A 14,387-nucleotide genomic window follows, 5' to 3' on the forward strand; every position below is an offset into this window, starting at 1 on the left:
TCCTCTGAAATGATGTGGCTGGTAACAGCAATGCGTTAGACAGTGTTGACTGCCTCTAATGATTTATTGCATAAGGTTTAGTCTTTCAGTCTGGCACTATAGAGTATCTTTCCCTAGTTAAACGTGTTATGTTATATGTGTATGGTAATTGTTTGTGTCAAGTGCTGACTAGAGTAACTCTCTCCCATTTTATAACCATTCTTCATCATGCTAGCATTTTTTGCAAACAGTGTTCCAAAGTCTAGCATTATCTGCTGAACCATTGTGATGTATCATGGCTAGTAATTTCTGTACTAAACTTCCTTGAAATACACCTGATGTGTCTTTTTTCTACTTGTGTCACACCCCTTTGAAAGCAATGAATTGAGTTCTGGTTGCTAGTCAATCCAGTTATGTTTCTATCATGATGTTTTGTATAATTGGATTCTAGAATGAATGTTGTGCTTTCTAAGTGGTAAAATGTAATCATAATAAATATTTTTCAAAAGTAACAAAGATGGTGTCAACCTGAATATTATTGACTACAGTCTCTCATGAAGGAATACTGCAAACTGAGTTCCACAATTGCAGATTTAAAGGAATCTGTGTTGATTCTTAATATAAGTTTTGCACGCCCTCAGAAAAGTCAGTACAAAGTTTGTTGAATTATTCTTTTATCAGGTGGGTGTCAATTTATGTATATGTAGTTTTATACAACTGTCTTGCAAACTTTGTTTAGAAATGTAATGAGTCATGTGTGACCTTTTGTAGCTGCACCTACTTCTCGTAAGTCCTGACAAAGGCTGGTTGTTTCAGATTTGTCAGTTTTTCTATTTTGAGGAAAAAAGTAATGGCTTTTGGATGTGAAAGGAAAGAATTTGTACTGTAACACTTGGCACACAGATGTAGTCTGTATACATAGATTTCATAAAGTTTTTGATCGTACATTAAGCTGTTTAACAAAAAGGAATGTATTTCACATTAGAAACTGAATTTTATGATAGAATTTCTTAAGAAGTAGATAGCAACACACTTTAATAGATACAACGTCATCAACAGAGTTATCCATGGGACAATTTAAACTTCATACAATACCAGATTTTTTAATTTGTTCAATGCTGTTTGCATGTTTTGAACTCTTCTTATCTCCATCTATTAATTTTTCATGTTACAGATTGGTATACACCTCACAGTTTTGCAATTGAGATATTGATGTGGGAAAATATGTAAGTCCAAAAAGGCAGATTGTTACTGGAGAAGCGAAAAATGTTTGTCAGGAAGGAAATTTTGGTTGTATAAACTGGTAGCAAAACACAATTCTCATTTGAAACCATGGAACTTGGATAATTTAAATTATAATGTGCCATGTTAATAATAAAAAGCTGAATGAATTGAAATTTACATGGGCAAGTTAAAGGATCTAATACTATTGTGAAGCACATAATGCTCTGTAAAATGAATTCAGACAGTGCCAATAAATCTTCCTTTATATGTTCAGTAATTGATGTCATGGTCTTGTGAAGTGGAGAAGTTCCTTGTCAGTTATGGTTCCAAGGAGTGTCCCCTTTTGGTAATCGTGAACTTCTTCAAAATTTCCAGCTCATTGAATGTAAGGCATACTACTTAAAAAAAATAAGTTTTTGATATCATGATGCAAGGAAGGGAGAGTACTGATTTTCAGAACGTATGTATTCAGGTATCAAGTGCCATCACTACCTCATGAATGGTTGTACATTCTTTGCATCTTACAGCATATTATCTACTTCTTCTGGCATCATGACAATATGTGTGGGTGTTTTGGTGGAATAGAAGGCTGCGTAGTGCTGGAGTGGAAACAGGGAAGGGGATAGATAGGTGAAGAACAGTGACCAACAAAGACTGAGGCCAAGGGGGTTATGAGAATGTAGGATATATTGGAGAGAGAGTTCTCACGTGCACAACTCAGAAAAGCTGGTGTTGGTAGAAAGGATCAGATGGTGCAGGTTATGATGCCGTCATTAAAGTGAAGATCATTGTGTTGGGCAGCATGCTCAGTAACCAGGTGGTCCAGCTGTTTCTTGACCACAGTTTGTTGGTGGCCATTCATGGGGACTAATATTGTTGAGGTGTTACATGTCGTGCATCTTACTTGGTCAGCTTTCCCACTTCACTGACGAAAGTCGAAACCCTCTGAATTCTGTGCCACTAGAGGACTCTGAATTGTAGCATGTACCATGGTGGTGTGTATCGTAATGATGTCGGTGTACTGCGAGACCCTCAGAAAACTGAAATCATGAATCTAAAGAGTTTGTCCACTCATGGAACACTCTCTCCTTCAAAGACACACACACAAACTCTACCTGCACATCATCCCAGGCGAGTGCATTGAACCAACAATGCAGCTGCTGTCAGTGTATTTATTTTGTAGTTAGCTCTGAAGGCAAAAATCATTCAAAAGTTATGCGAAATTTCCAGTATTCTTTGTGTGTCCATTAACTATTCAATCGCTTAACTGCAAGGTGAGTTGTTAGCTTTGATTTGACCATTATTTATGTTCTACCAAGGACGTTCCACAACCTAAAGATGCCAGAAAAAAATATATAATGAAAAGACTGGAGAAATGAAAGGAGTTATGTTTAAAAAGTGCTGTGTAATCTTCTAGAGACAAACAGTCTACAGCTGTAACAAGTAAGGGACTAGCATAGGTAAGCTAAGTCACAAAAAATAAAAAATTACGGTAGGTTTTCGTTGGATTACACAGTTAGGCATAGTGAAGCCAACAGATCACTAAATGGCCTTTCTCAGCAAGTGCGATGGATTTGGTGCAGAAAAGGCTTTAAATCATTGTCACTGAACAAATTGCTAAGAGCAACCTTCATTCTTTTATTGCTGTCACACTCCCAGCAGCATTGTGGAATAACTCCTGTTTTCAAAAGAAATCAGAAAAAAGGTATGAACAAAAATCAGAATATCATAAAATCTAAAGTATTAGGGAAAAAAATGTAAAAACTGATTAGCTTCATTGATGGAAAAACATATACTTAGCATATGTCAGCATGAATTTTGATGCAAAAATATACACAGATAAATCTATGTGACTGCCTAAACACAATACTCGCGACAGGCGTATTCTAGAATTGCCAATGGGTTTTCACACAGTTAATCACAAAATACGCTCATATAAGTTGAACAGTATGGTATCAGAGGACTGCCAAAGAAGTAGAGAGCTTCTGGCCTAAGCAAATGCTTCCAGAAGGTCTGTATGAAGTACACATATGAGAAACTCATTTCAGTAATTTACATTCTACGAGAGAGTGAAACAGTCAAGCAAGTTGTGCCTCAGTACTCAATACTGGAACCTGTGTGGTTCCTCCTATATATCAGTGACGTCAGCTTGAATGTAGAGGCTCACAGAACATTAAATTTACAGATGGCACATCTTTATTCCTCAAAGCAGTAAAGAAAGCAGTGAAGTTGGTTAATGAACAGCTCAACAACTGGGCTATAAACTAGAGATTGTAAATACTAAATATATTATATCCATGAGCTTCCACATCACACAAAACCTGATCTCAACCACTTGTAACAGTTAATAAGCAAAAAATTTAAATGCTGAATTCAAATTTGTGGATCTATGGGTATAAGATAATGTGAAATGGAATAAACAGATTGGTGAGGTAAATGCTAAAATAAGTACTAGCTGCTATATCCTCAGCATGCTGCAAGCATGTGCTAGTCAGCAAACAATCAAAACTGTGTACTAAGAATACATACAGGCTCACCTAAGGTATTGTGCATTATGGGGTACTTCTCCAGCTGGCTATAGCACTTTCAGAATTCAGATGAGAGCCATGAGGATTGTTAATGCAAGCAAAATTAGAGGCATTTGCAAATCTATTTTCAGAAGGCTGGAGTTCCTAACACTGCTTTCCTTATGTATTTATGAGAGCAAAATTTTTAATATACCACATAGAGCCATCCAAATGCTAACTAAAGAAGTACAGTTGTTTGTACTTTCTCTACGTCTTTTCAGGTAAATCTTAAGACTATTTCTTGAACCATCTAGTGAATACTTTCAACTGATCTTCCACAAGAAATTTTCGCATTTTATTGAGTGAAAAGCCTTTTTCTTGTGACCTTGATATTGACAGGATCTTCCAATACATAATAGAAGACAGGATTGCTTTTGGAAACTAGTGGCTTTTCTTAAAACATGTAGTTTTTTTAATTTCTTCTGCATGTTATTTTATCAACAATTTTATCATCATACATGTGAGATACACGTAAATACTTTGAGCTGTCTTGACCACAATTTTGTTATTGCAATGTGCCCAGTGTCATTAGTAAAAGCAAATAGTTAATGTCATTATTATGAGTCAGCAGAAACTTGTTCAAATGGATAAATTCTATCTTCAATATTCCTTAACAATTCTGTTAAGGAGTGTTAACTGGTCACCATGTATCCAGTTGGACAACTTTCAGCTCGGTTATAATGACATTAAGTATTCATATTTGATACATTTAAGATTCACCGTTGATAATGGCATAAGTCAAAACACTGAAGCTATATTGGAATAATAAAATTGTTTTCAAGGCATCTCAAAGTTTTTAAGTGTGTCCAATGGCCACTTTGTCTCGCAGTGCACAGCTTGTGAGATTTGCATGTTTTAAACTGATTAAGCATTTGTGTACGATTTGATGTTGATCCAAGATCAAAAACATTCACAACAAATAAATTAATTGTTTTAATTTGTACTGATTTTCTTCTTTAAATTATAAAAGAGTATAATAGCATTATCAAATAGGCATTATAGTCATCTGAAATTTACAACTTTCAAATGAACATAGGTATTTGACTGTCATCATGTGATTACATATGTTAGACTTTGAACAGCACCTTGGGTTGTCTTGCTCTCTCTATCTCACCTTTCATGAGGGGATGAGCTGAATCTCTCACATGTATGCCACTGTGAATACTTATGGAGACGTGCATTTTGGTTCCACAGCTGAGGGTCATATACTGATGACAAATTGTCATATGGTCAGCCATGAATTCCCACAGACAACCATTATAAGTCCATTGAGATACCAACTTCTGGGGTAAAGGAATTAGGTAGTGCCATCATCATGATTACAATTGTTTGGACATTTAGGAATCTCATTTCCCCTCTGACTTTACATTTGCATTGATAAGGTGCTTTTACTAAAATGTGAACATACCAAGGTTTGTATTCTGACCATATTTTTCACTATCTTCAGCTATGTTTGACATGCTAGGCTGCTTGAGGTGCATGTCATTCTTTCTCTTTTAAACATTCATAGCTATACAGCTTTCTCCACTATGTATACTTTATTACATTTGCACCTAATTTTGTACACTCCACCAGTCTGTAGCACCTCTGATTTGTTTCATCAGTCTTAAAAAGCTCTTTCTTTTTATGGGAGAGGTTGAAAATACTGCTTCAGTTATAAGGTTCTTTTTATTTAAAACATGTGTCTGCAGATTTTCCTCCAACAGGATTGTTTGTCTTTTTTTATGGTTGCTGGAAAAAAATTTTCTGTAATTCTTTGTCATAGGACCTTTCTGATGGGGTCAGTCATGCACTTTATGTACTGCTGAAACAAAAGCTGCTGTACTGTATACTCTTTCCCGTTCTTGCCTCATACTGCCTCCTGTGTCTCATGACTGCACTATATCAATTTGTTTCCTTAGTTGACTTCATTCTTGTTTTAAGTTGGTTATCTCATTGATTTGATTTATTATTTTTGTCAGGATGCTAAGAACTGCTCTTGTATTTGCAAGGTGGTGATGGGAATCTGTATGCAGATATCGCCCAGTATTTCTATATACTTTACATCATAATTCACCATCAGGTTGTATGTAAACTAGGACATCAGAGTACCCTCTCTCTCCACATTCAAACTGGTTTTGCTGTTATGATACCTGTGGAAATCCTGCAATATCTCCTCTCCATGTGACCATAACGATGAAAGTATCGTCCATGTAACATAGTAAATTTTATAGATGTTCCACGGAAGGGGGGAGGGGGGGGGGGGGGTTGCATGCTGCAGTGTGTCCCAGGAGGAATCATCAGTATTCAGGCAAATGGAAAGAATGATCATTTGAAGCAAAAAAGACTAGTAAGCATGGGCTCTGAAATGCGTACCTTAAGTGCTATGAGCACTCCTTTGTCTTTGCTACTGTGAAACACATCTCTTCTACTGAACAAGTGCACATAGCTCATAAGTATGCATTTCAGAGCCTGTTTACTAGATGTTTTTGCTTTGAATGTTCGTTCCTGTCATATCCCTGAATATCAACAATTCCTCTTGAGACACCATGTATAACTCTGAAGGAAGATTTTTTGTATGCCTGTCAACAACTCAGTGCCTTAACGATTTGGTGACTTGTTGCCTGTATTCCTCCTATATTTATGTTTCATTGCGATCTTTCCATTGCCATAAATGAAGTTACAGATAAGATTTATATATTTTTGATTATCTACGTTTATTCATCCAAAAATTGTCTCACAATTATGCAGGATTTGTCAGGGTAATACAATGCAAATCAGTAGACTAAATATACACCATACAACAAACATAACATGCTTTATGACGATAGGAAGGTAGCCTATGCAGACAGAACAGGCGGTCATCCACAGCCTTGATTGAGGAACTGTCCTGGCATTTGCCATAGTGATCCAGGAAAACCCAGGTCATGATGACCAGACAGAGCAACTTCATCCTCCCGGATATTAGATTAGTACCTTTAATAGCAACACAGTCTCATTCGATAAGTCCCTATTGTACAATGTTTTGTGATTCACACACAGTTTGTTTCAGCTAACTTGCAATAAAACATAGTTTCATTCTTCAGTACCAAATACACTAAGGACATCCACTGATGACTCTGGGATTGTTTCTGGTGACTTGCAGTGTAAAACATAGTTCTGCTCTCCACTGTGCACAGCCTAACACCCACTGATGACTCCTGGATTGTGAAGCTGCTGCTATGTGGCCTTGCATCAACTCTAGAGTCCATTATCTCCATAACCAACTGTAGGCGATTGTCCACCTGAAAGACTAACCCAACGGACATTACCAGCATGCATGTTACATCTTCACATGATTTCCTTGTGAAAGCAGTAAACTGTAATCATGTTGAAATGGGACAATGTGCTGTGGTTATCCCCTTTCATTACTACCCATTACTCAGAGTCCTCTATGTAATATTTAACTTGTTTAATGTGCTTTACTTATGAAGCACCTTTTATCTGCCTTTTTAAACAAGTGTGTTTTAGTAATCTCTTTCACTTCCTTTGGCATTTTGTTATACAATTTTATCCCCTGATATAAAATGCTGTTTTGAGGTTTTTCCTGGGTAACTGTAAATCCAAACTGGCTCTTGTTCAATGGTTATGTGTAGAATTATTTGTGTAGTATTTAGTAATATTTTCCCCAATATCCACCACAGATTGGAACATACTCATTTGGTGAAGTAGGATGCCAAATGTTTTAAATAGCTGTTTATAATAAGCCCAAATTTTGCTTCCAGTGATGTGGAAAAGAGCACCACGGGAAGAATACAACAAAATTTATTGTGTAAAAAGGTTTGTGAATAACAATGTTATATCAAAACTCTCCACAAAATGTGCAGGATTTTTCATGGAGTTAGTCTTTGCACATGGCAATGTAATTTCTTTGATAGATGTGCCGACAATAGCCCACTGAGTCAATATCTGCCCAAACGCGGGCTTGGAGGACTGATCTGATGCCAATATTCTAGAACCTTTAACTTCAAATTTAGTGAGACTTCCAAAATGCTCTCTACTTTTGCTACATAATATTCTAGTTTTAATGACAGATCTTCTACAGTCATGTTGCGTGTCAGGCACATCTGTCAATTTTCTTGATTCACACTTTCACATCATCAAGCTTCTTGTTTCTTCTGTTTTCTAAAATTTGTGCTAATTTTTCTTTCTGACAATTTCCTCTGATTTTCTCTCTTACCTTCCTCAGTGCCTACCACTCGAAATAACTGCCTAGAATCCTACCTTATTGAGCATGGAATTTATATAATTCACTCGAGGCCATAATGCTAACAAAAAAAATTTATCATTGGTCTCCAAATTCTTAGTCAGAGGTGCTCGCTGGAACTGTCTATTAACATCATCATAATATTTTTGTTGATGACAATGCTGACAGTCTGTTCAGTAGGAAGCAAAAAGGTACCCAGTTCAAGAAAATAAAATCTGTACAAAAAAAGACAGAAACTGTACATCTACCATACTAATGCCCTTCTCAAATATGTAGACACTATGCTATTTAACTCAGGTGAAGCTTAATTGTAACTGCATTGAAGCTGCTGAAAATTTACATCTCTAGACTTTGCTGACCTCTTATTTAATTTGTAAGAAATTCATTGAATTATGGATGAACATTCTTCTCATATGTAACTGCAGTAGATGCAGCATATCATCTCCTGTACCTCATCCTGCAACCAGTGAGGAACGCAGCTGCATGTGTCACATTAACTTCTAAGAACACTGCCACACTCAGCATTCTGTTTTAATATTCTTTTCTCACCTGTTGTGCCAAAAATCAGACAGTGTCAGTATGTCAGTACAATATGTAATTACACAATATGTATATGCACACACTTCAAATCAAATGATTGCAAATTCTTGTAGGAGCGATCACCTTGAAAGTGGTTTCTGGTTCACAGCCTTGCTGCTTCATCATGATGATTTTCTGTGTGAGTATTATTTTTTGGACTGGAAGGTGTGGTTATTTAATAAAATTTTAATAAAATACTCTTTGAACTAATTTATTTGTGCTGTCAAAGTAATGGCTGTCACAACTTCCAGTAGAGCTGAAAATGAAGCAACCCACATTGAAGGTAGCTGACGATCCCATTATTGTTCAAATTAACAAAGCTGTGAATGATATTAAGGCTATTCCGTTGATATGCAACAGATATACATCTCCTTACTTCCTTTGCCGTTATTCTTTATGTCACTGTTTTCTGTGTTTGCAACAATTATATTACATGAACAATTTTACTTCTTATTTGCACAATATATCAAAAGACTGTAATTATTTTTATGTTATGATTCTGTGTTATGGGCTAACAGTAATGGCTTTGAGGAGTACCATAAAATGAGGTGAATCCGATTAAAACGGCATTTTTTTTTAAATTGTCCATTTACTGTTGTGGTTTTGGAACAATTTGCGTATGTTAATTTCACAACCTTGATAATGATATATTCACGTATTACATAATTTTTGGTTTATAACTGCTGTTCCTAGTTTAAGTTAACTACTGATCTGTTTCACCTCCTCAATTAGGGCAAAGTTCACCATTGTATTTTGTATCCAGGAACAGAATCAGACTTCCAGTGGAGTGAATCTGATCACTATTTTGATTTAAAAAATATATATTTCTGTATTTGCAACAAAATTATACAATTTCTAGACTAAACAAATATTTACAAGCACTTTGAAGTTGAGATTTTTGTTTTTGTAGCAAACACTTGCATTCGCAAATTTTGAAAAACATATATTAAGTTTTAGTTATTGTATGTCATAATCAATATGAAAAGTATTTACTCAAAGTCATTACCATCTATCCCTTCAAAATAAATTTACCTCACCTTCTATGTTCTGGAACAAATTTTTTAATAATTTGGGCTCTTTCTACCTCAGTTGCATCATCAGTTTCTGGAAAGACAAAATAAACATTACCATCAACAAATTTCTTTCTCAGAAATGTCATTTCATAGGTGTCATTAGAGATGCTTTCAATTTTACCAAAAAAAAAAAAAAAAACTGAACTTTTTTTGTAGGAAATTTTACTATGGTGAAATCAGTTTCTTTAACTTCATGCCAATCTTTATCCTTCTCCTTGTCCATTTTTTCATTTGACTCGTGCTGTTCTAGATCACTGTTAGATGTTCCGGATTGGGACTCCTTACTTGCAGCCCCATCACTATCATTTTCATGGAGGTCACTGATAACAATTCCTTTTCCTGGAGTTAATGCTAAACACTTTGCTTGATGTGGCTTTCGTGTTGTTTCATTAGAGCGAACCTGTTTCAATTGCATTTCGAAGGCTGCTGCTCAAGAAACTCTTATGACCTGTTGTCTAACTCTTATGACCTGGTGCCATGTGCATTGTTATCGGCTGCTTGTGGAATCTGTGAAATTACTTTATTGGGCAGGAAGGAAAAATTCCTGCTTTTCTGAACTCAGATATTACATTTTATTTGGATGTGGTAGCTGTATTTTCAAAGTTTATTTCAACATTCAAGGAAATTCAGATTTTGGCACCACTCCTTTATTCTTCCTTTTCCTTTCATCTAGCACGTTTCTCCAAACAAGTTTTAAAGATATAAAAAAAGGCCACATCAAGTGGCTGACACAAATGAGTAGAATTAGGTGGTAGAAGCACAAATTGAATGTCCTGTTCCTGGCACAGTTTAATTACGTTATATGGCAGATGACACAAGAGTTTGTCACCTATAACCACTTTAGGTCCATCTAAATGCCGGTCATAAGGCAAGACAATTTCAGCAAACCATGATCAGACATTGTTATGTCAAACTAACCACTTTGATTCCTATTATAACCTGCACTAGTTATGCCCCCTAGAGTCCAAGTATTGTAGAAGTGTTTTGTATGGTGGGAGGACTGAGCCATCAGCAGCTGCTGCTATCATCACACTGATACTTGACTTTGAACTATCAATTATCCTTTCAGGATGTCTTGTGCCTTGCTTCACTATTACTTTCACTTGTCCAGGATCATCATAAAAATTTGCTCGTCTGGTTTATAATGTTGTAGGGAGGGACACCACTCAAGGTCACTTCAAGGTTTTTAGTATAATCAATTACTGTTTCTCGGGCAACTGCTGTTTTTGGCCTCTTCACATTTTACCCAGTCGTGCCCAGGTCGATTGTCATGAAACCTTTTTTCAATCTTTCCTGCTCAATTGAGAAATGCCTGTACAATGTCCCTAACATTATTATTCCTCAAAGGAAACCCTCATTTCACGCAACACAATAATCCTTCAACCAGGCTTTTTTCCTCACTACTGGTTAACGTTGGTACCTTTCCTTGAGTTTGTCATTTAACGTGGTATATGGAACTGCATATTGCTCTGAAGCTTTCCAGATGCTTAATTTTCCTAATTTGACAGCTTTCACTGCATTTAGAAGAAATTCTGGTTTGCAGTTAGATTTCCGTGTTGGTCCCAGAACCTTTTGGTATACTCGCGTGATCAGATTCGCCCTGCATACTGATTAACTTCAGAAGTAACAGGTGCCAGCAGAAGTTTTCGCACTGTTGTGTTGGCTACACGAGTGCAGCACAAGAATCACACACCTACTGACATTGCGATTTGCTGGTTATGCGCACTCCAACATGCCATTGTTGTTGATAGCTTAGTTAACAATTCATGACAATGGTCAGCTGCAATGTAATTGCTAAAATGCTATGCTCTGTTATCCTAACATGGAAAAACCAGTAAATGATCGGATTGACACCACCTGATCAGATTCACCTCATTTTACGATACTTTGTTTCAGTGGTAGTTTCTATTTAGCATCACTGTCGAAATAAATTAGTAAAGTTGTTGGAACACTTTTTGGCTACGTTAATTTATTTGTAATTTGAGCGTTAGTGTACTGTAGTTAAACACTGGCAGAAAAAGCTCTCAATTGGTAAATCAATGAACAGTAAGAGAGAGGATGATAAAGAAGCCTCTGTTATGTATATAGCTGTGCTGAATTATCTTTCTTTATTGGACCCTCATAGGAAGCACCATTTCTAAAAGCTCGGATTCAGGTTCCAGTACTTAAGTCAATTTTATGATAGTCATAATTTTCTACTGATGACCATTTTCTTTGTTTGTTAAAATTTGGCTCCTACTTTTATGACAGTCATCCATACAGTTTGCATTCACTAACTATATATACAATAGGTTGCCATTATCCTCAAACGATCGTGTATTGCCGTTATTCTCAAATGATCATTGACATTGAGTAATGAAGATACTTTGAGACTTTGGTGTTGAATGTAGTAAATGGCATTAATGGTTTCCATTGTCATTTTACTGCTTTTAAACTAAGTTAGCTTGTTTCAGTGAGATAATATTTTGCCACATAAATTGATCTTGCATAAAATTGGCAAAGTAACAGAACAGAAGCATCAAACAGAACATAATCTGCTGTCAAAGTAACAGTGTAAGACACTCAGTAAACAAGTTTTCCATGTTCTGGTAGTGTAGCAATGGTGTCTGTGTTAATAGCTTACTATGCTGTGAAGTGTGTTTATGGTTTTGTTTCCATCCCACAGCAAGGGTATATGTTTCAGGCAAGTTCACTGAAGATGCAGCTTGCCATGTCTGTGGTAAAGTGGTGCGCAAGACAAACTTAAGGAGGCACATAAAGGATGTGCACCTACCTAATCAACATATTCCTTGCAAACTCTGTGGTAAAATATTTAAAACATCAAACAGCTTGTGTACTCATATAAACCAATATCACCACAAACATGCACAACTGACAGACCCATATGTGTGATGATATCATTAGGAAATCATACATTGTCAGATACAGATGATTCCAAATAGTGTTAATTAGAATCCAGCATAACTTTTTGTACAAAATAAATTTATGTGAATAAATGAATGGCTTGTTAAAGGTGAAGTAGTTTCAGTTTTTCATTTATGTGTTTCTTCGTTACAGGCTTTAATCATGCCAGAATTGGTCTTTTTATGATTTTGTTGGTTACATTCTTCACATATGTTCCTCAGAGTCGCATCTCAAATAATCAGAATCATGCTAGTCCTCCAGTATCTTTTAAACTAGATAAAATTGTGTGTAATCCATGTAAAATCATGGGTCATTTCAGTTTCTCTCTAGAATTACTTATAGTTTCTTGCCAGTCAACTAAACAGAGACAGTAAATGTGTCTGGAGGGGAATGTTTTGTGGTCTGTTTTTCATTGTTTGATATATATTGTTTCTTTCTCTTTGTAATAAATGAGTGCAGAGAGTGAAATAATGGTTTAGAAACTATGCATGATTTTAAATTGCAGTTAACACATCATTGTGATTTTAAGTTTTGTTTCTTTGTTTCCTTCTTTCACTGCCAATTCATGTAGGTTCATTCATGTTTCTAATTATCATGACACAATGTTAATATGAAAGAAGGGTTGTCAAGTTGCTAGTATGAAAATCTAGAAATAATATTTTTTCTAAAAACCTTTATTTTTCAATATAGTTGTGTTTTAGTTCCATACAAAGTTCTCATTCTTAGTGTCACTGATATTCTCATTTGACAAGAGTGTGTGCCCACAAGTCACATATTGAGAATGGTAAAATGTGATGGGGCCCAGATATGGGGAGCAGTATTGAAAAAATATGGCAGAGGCCTTTATACAGCAGTGGGCGTCAGAAGGCAGCGGCAGCTGCTGCTGCTGCTGCTGCTGATGATGATTATGATTATGAAAAAAGAAAGATATTTCTTAACTTGGATGGAGTAAAAGTTTCAGTTGGATACATATGAGGAGGGAAGTAGGCCATAGACTATCGAGTTTTACCCACCATTTGATGCTTGGAATGTGAGGTGGTCTATTTTACCTATGAAAATCACTGTGCATACAGCATAGGAGGGTAGTGTAAATTACTTCTGTTTGTGTCTTGACACTTCAAAATGCCACTGAAGATCAGAAATTTGTGGCCAAAGTGCTCTTTTCTCATGAAAGTTTGTTCATTCCTCTCAGTGCTCTTCAACCACATTCTGTCTGCAGATTCATTTATGGTAATGGAAAGTTCTTGATGGAGTATAAATGTAAAGGGAGTAAGAGTAACTACTCACTATATGGTTAAGGCATTAGTTACTGATAAATTGTGGGTGATCAACTTCACTCTGGACCACAGTATGGTGGTGGCCATTAATTTGGGTGGACAGCTGGATGGTCATCATGTACACAAGAAATGCTGTGCAAAAATTACAGCAGTACCACTGTATATTACAACTGCTTTCACAGACTACGTTTGTTGGACATATGAGCAAAGAATTTTTTGGCTGCTTGTTCCATTTGTTTTTTGAACTAGTATTAGTAAAGAGTAAATCAGCCATCTATTTTTCTAGTGTTGTAACTATGGGCATCATCATTCTTCTCAAGTCTCGTTGTGTTGTTATGAGCTATTTGTTGGCTTTTGTATGAGTAGTTTTTTTCTAATTGATGTTATTTCTCAAGGAATTAATGAGTGGAACTAAATGTCTTAAGATGTTGACTTGTTTCTTTCGAAAAATAGCAGAAGTGGCTTAACTTTATAATTGCAGTAGCTCAGTAATATATTTATTCCATTTTAAGTTCTCATCGATATCTACACCAGTAATTTGGAACTTTCTATCCAGTTT

At 36.0% G+C, this 14,387-nt stretch overlaps 1 protein-coding gene across 6 annotated transcripts in view; it reads left to right on the forward strand.

Annotated features, from left to right (window-relative positions):
* LOC124803419 (broad-complex core protein isoforms 1/2/3/4/5-like) overlaps nucleotides 1-14,387 on the forward strand; it is a 335,956-nt gene that overhangs the window by 197,319 nt on the left and 124,250 nt on the right. Inside the window, exon 6 of one of the 6 annotated variants that reach the window (XM_047264636.1) lies at nucleotides 12,331-12,594. The exons of 4 other annotated variants lie outside the window; for them this stretch is intronic. In XM_047264636.1, the coding sequence (XP_047120592.1) occupies nucleotides 12,331-12,539 (209 nt within the window). In that variant the 3' untranslated portion in view covers nucleotides 12,540-12,594. Of the gene's footprint in view, nucleotides 1-1,153; nucleotides 1,339-12,330; nucleotides 12,595-14,387 lie in introns of those variants that run through there. One more of the 6 variants, XM_047264658.1, reaches the window with a different exon arrangement.

This window comes from Schistocerca piceifrons, chromosome 1 (assembly GCF_021461385.2).
Source record: "Schistocerca piceifrons isolate TAMUIC-IGC-003096 chromosome 1, iqSchPice1.1, whole genome shotgun sequence".
NCBI lineage: Eukaryota > Metazoa > Arthropoda > Insecta > Orthoptera > Acrididae > Schistocerca > Schistocerca piceifrons.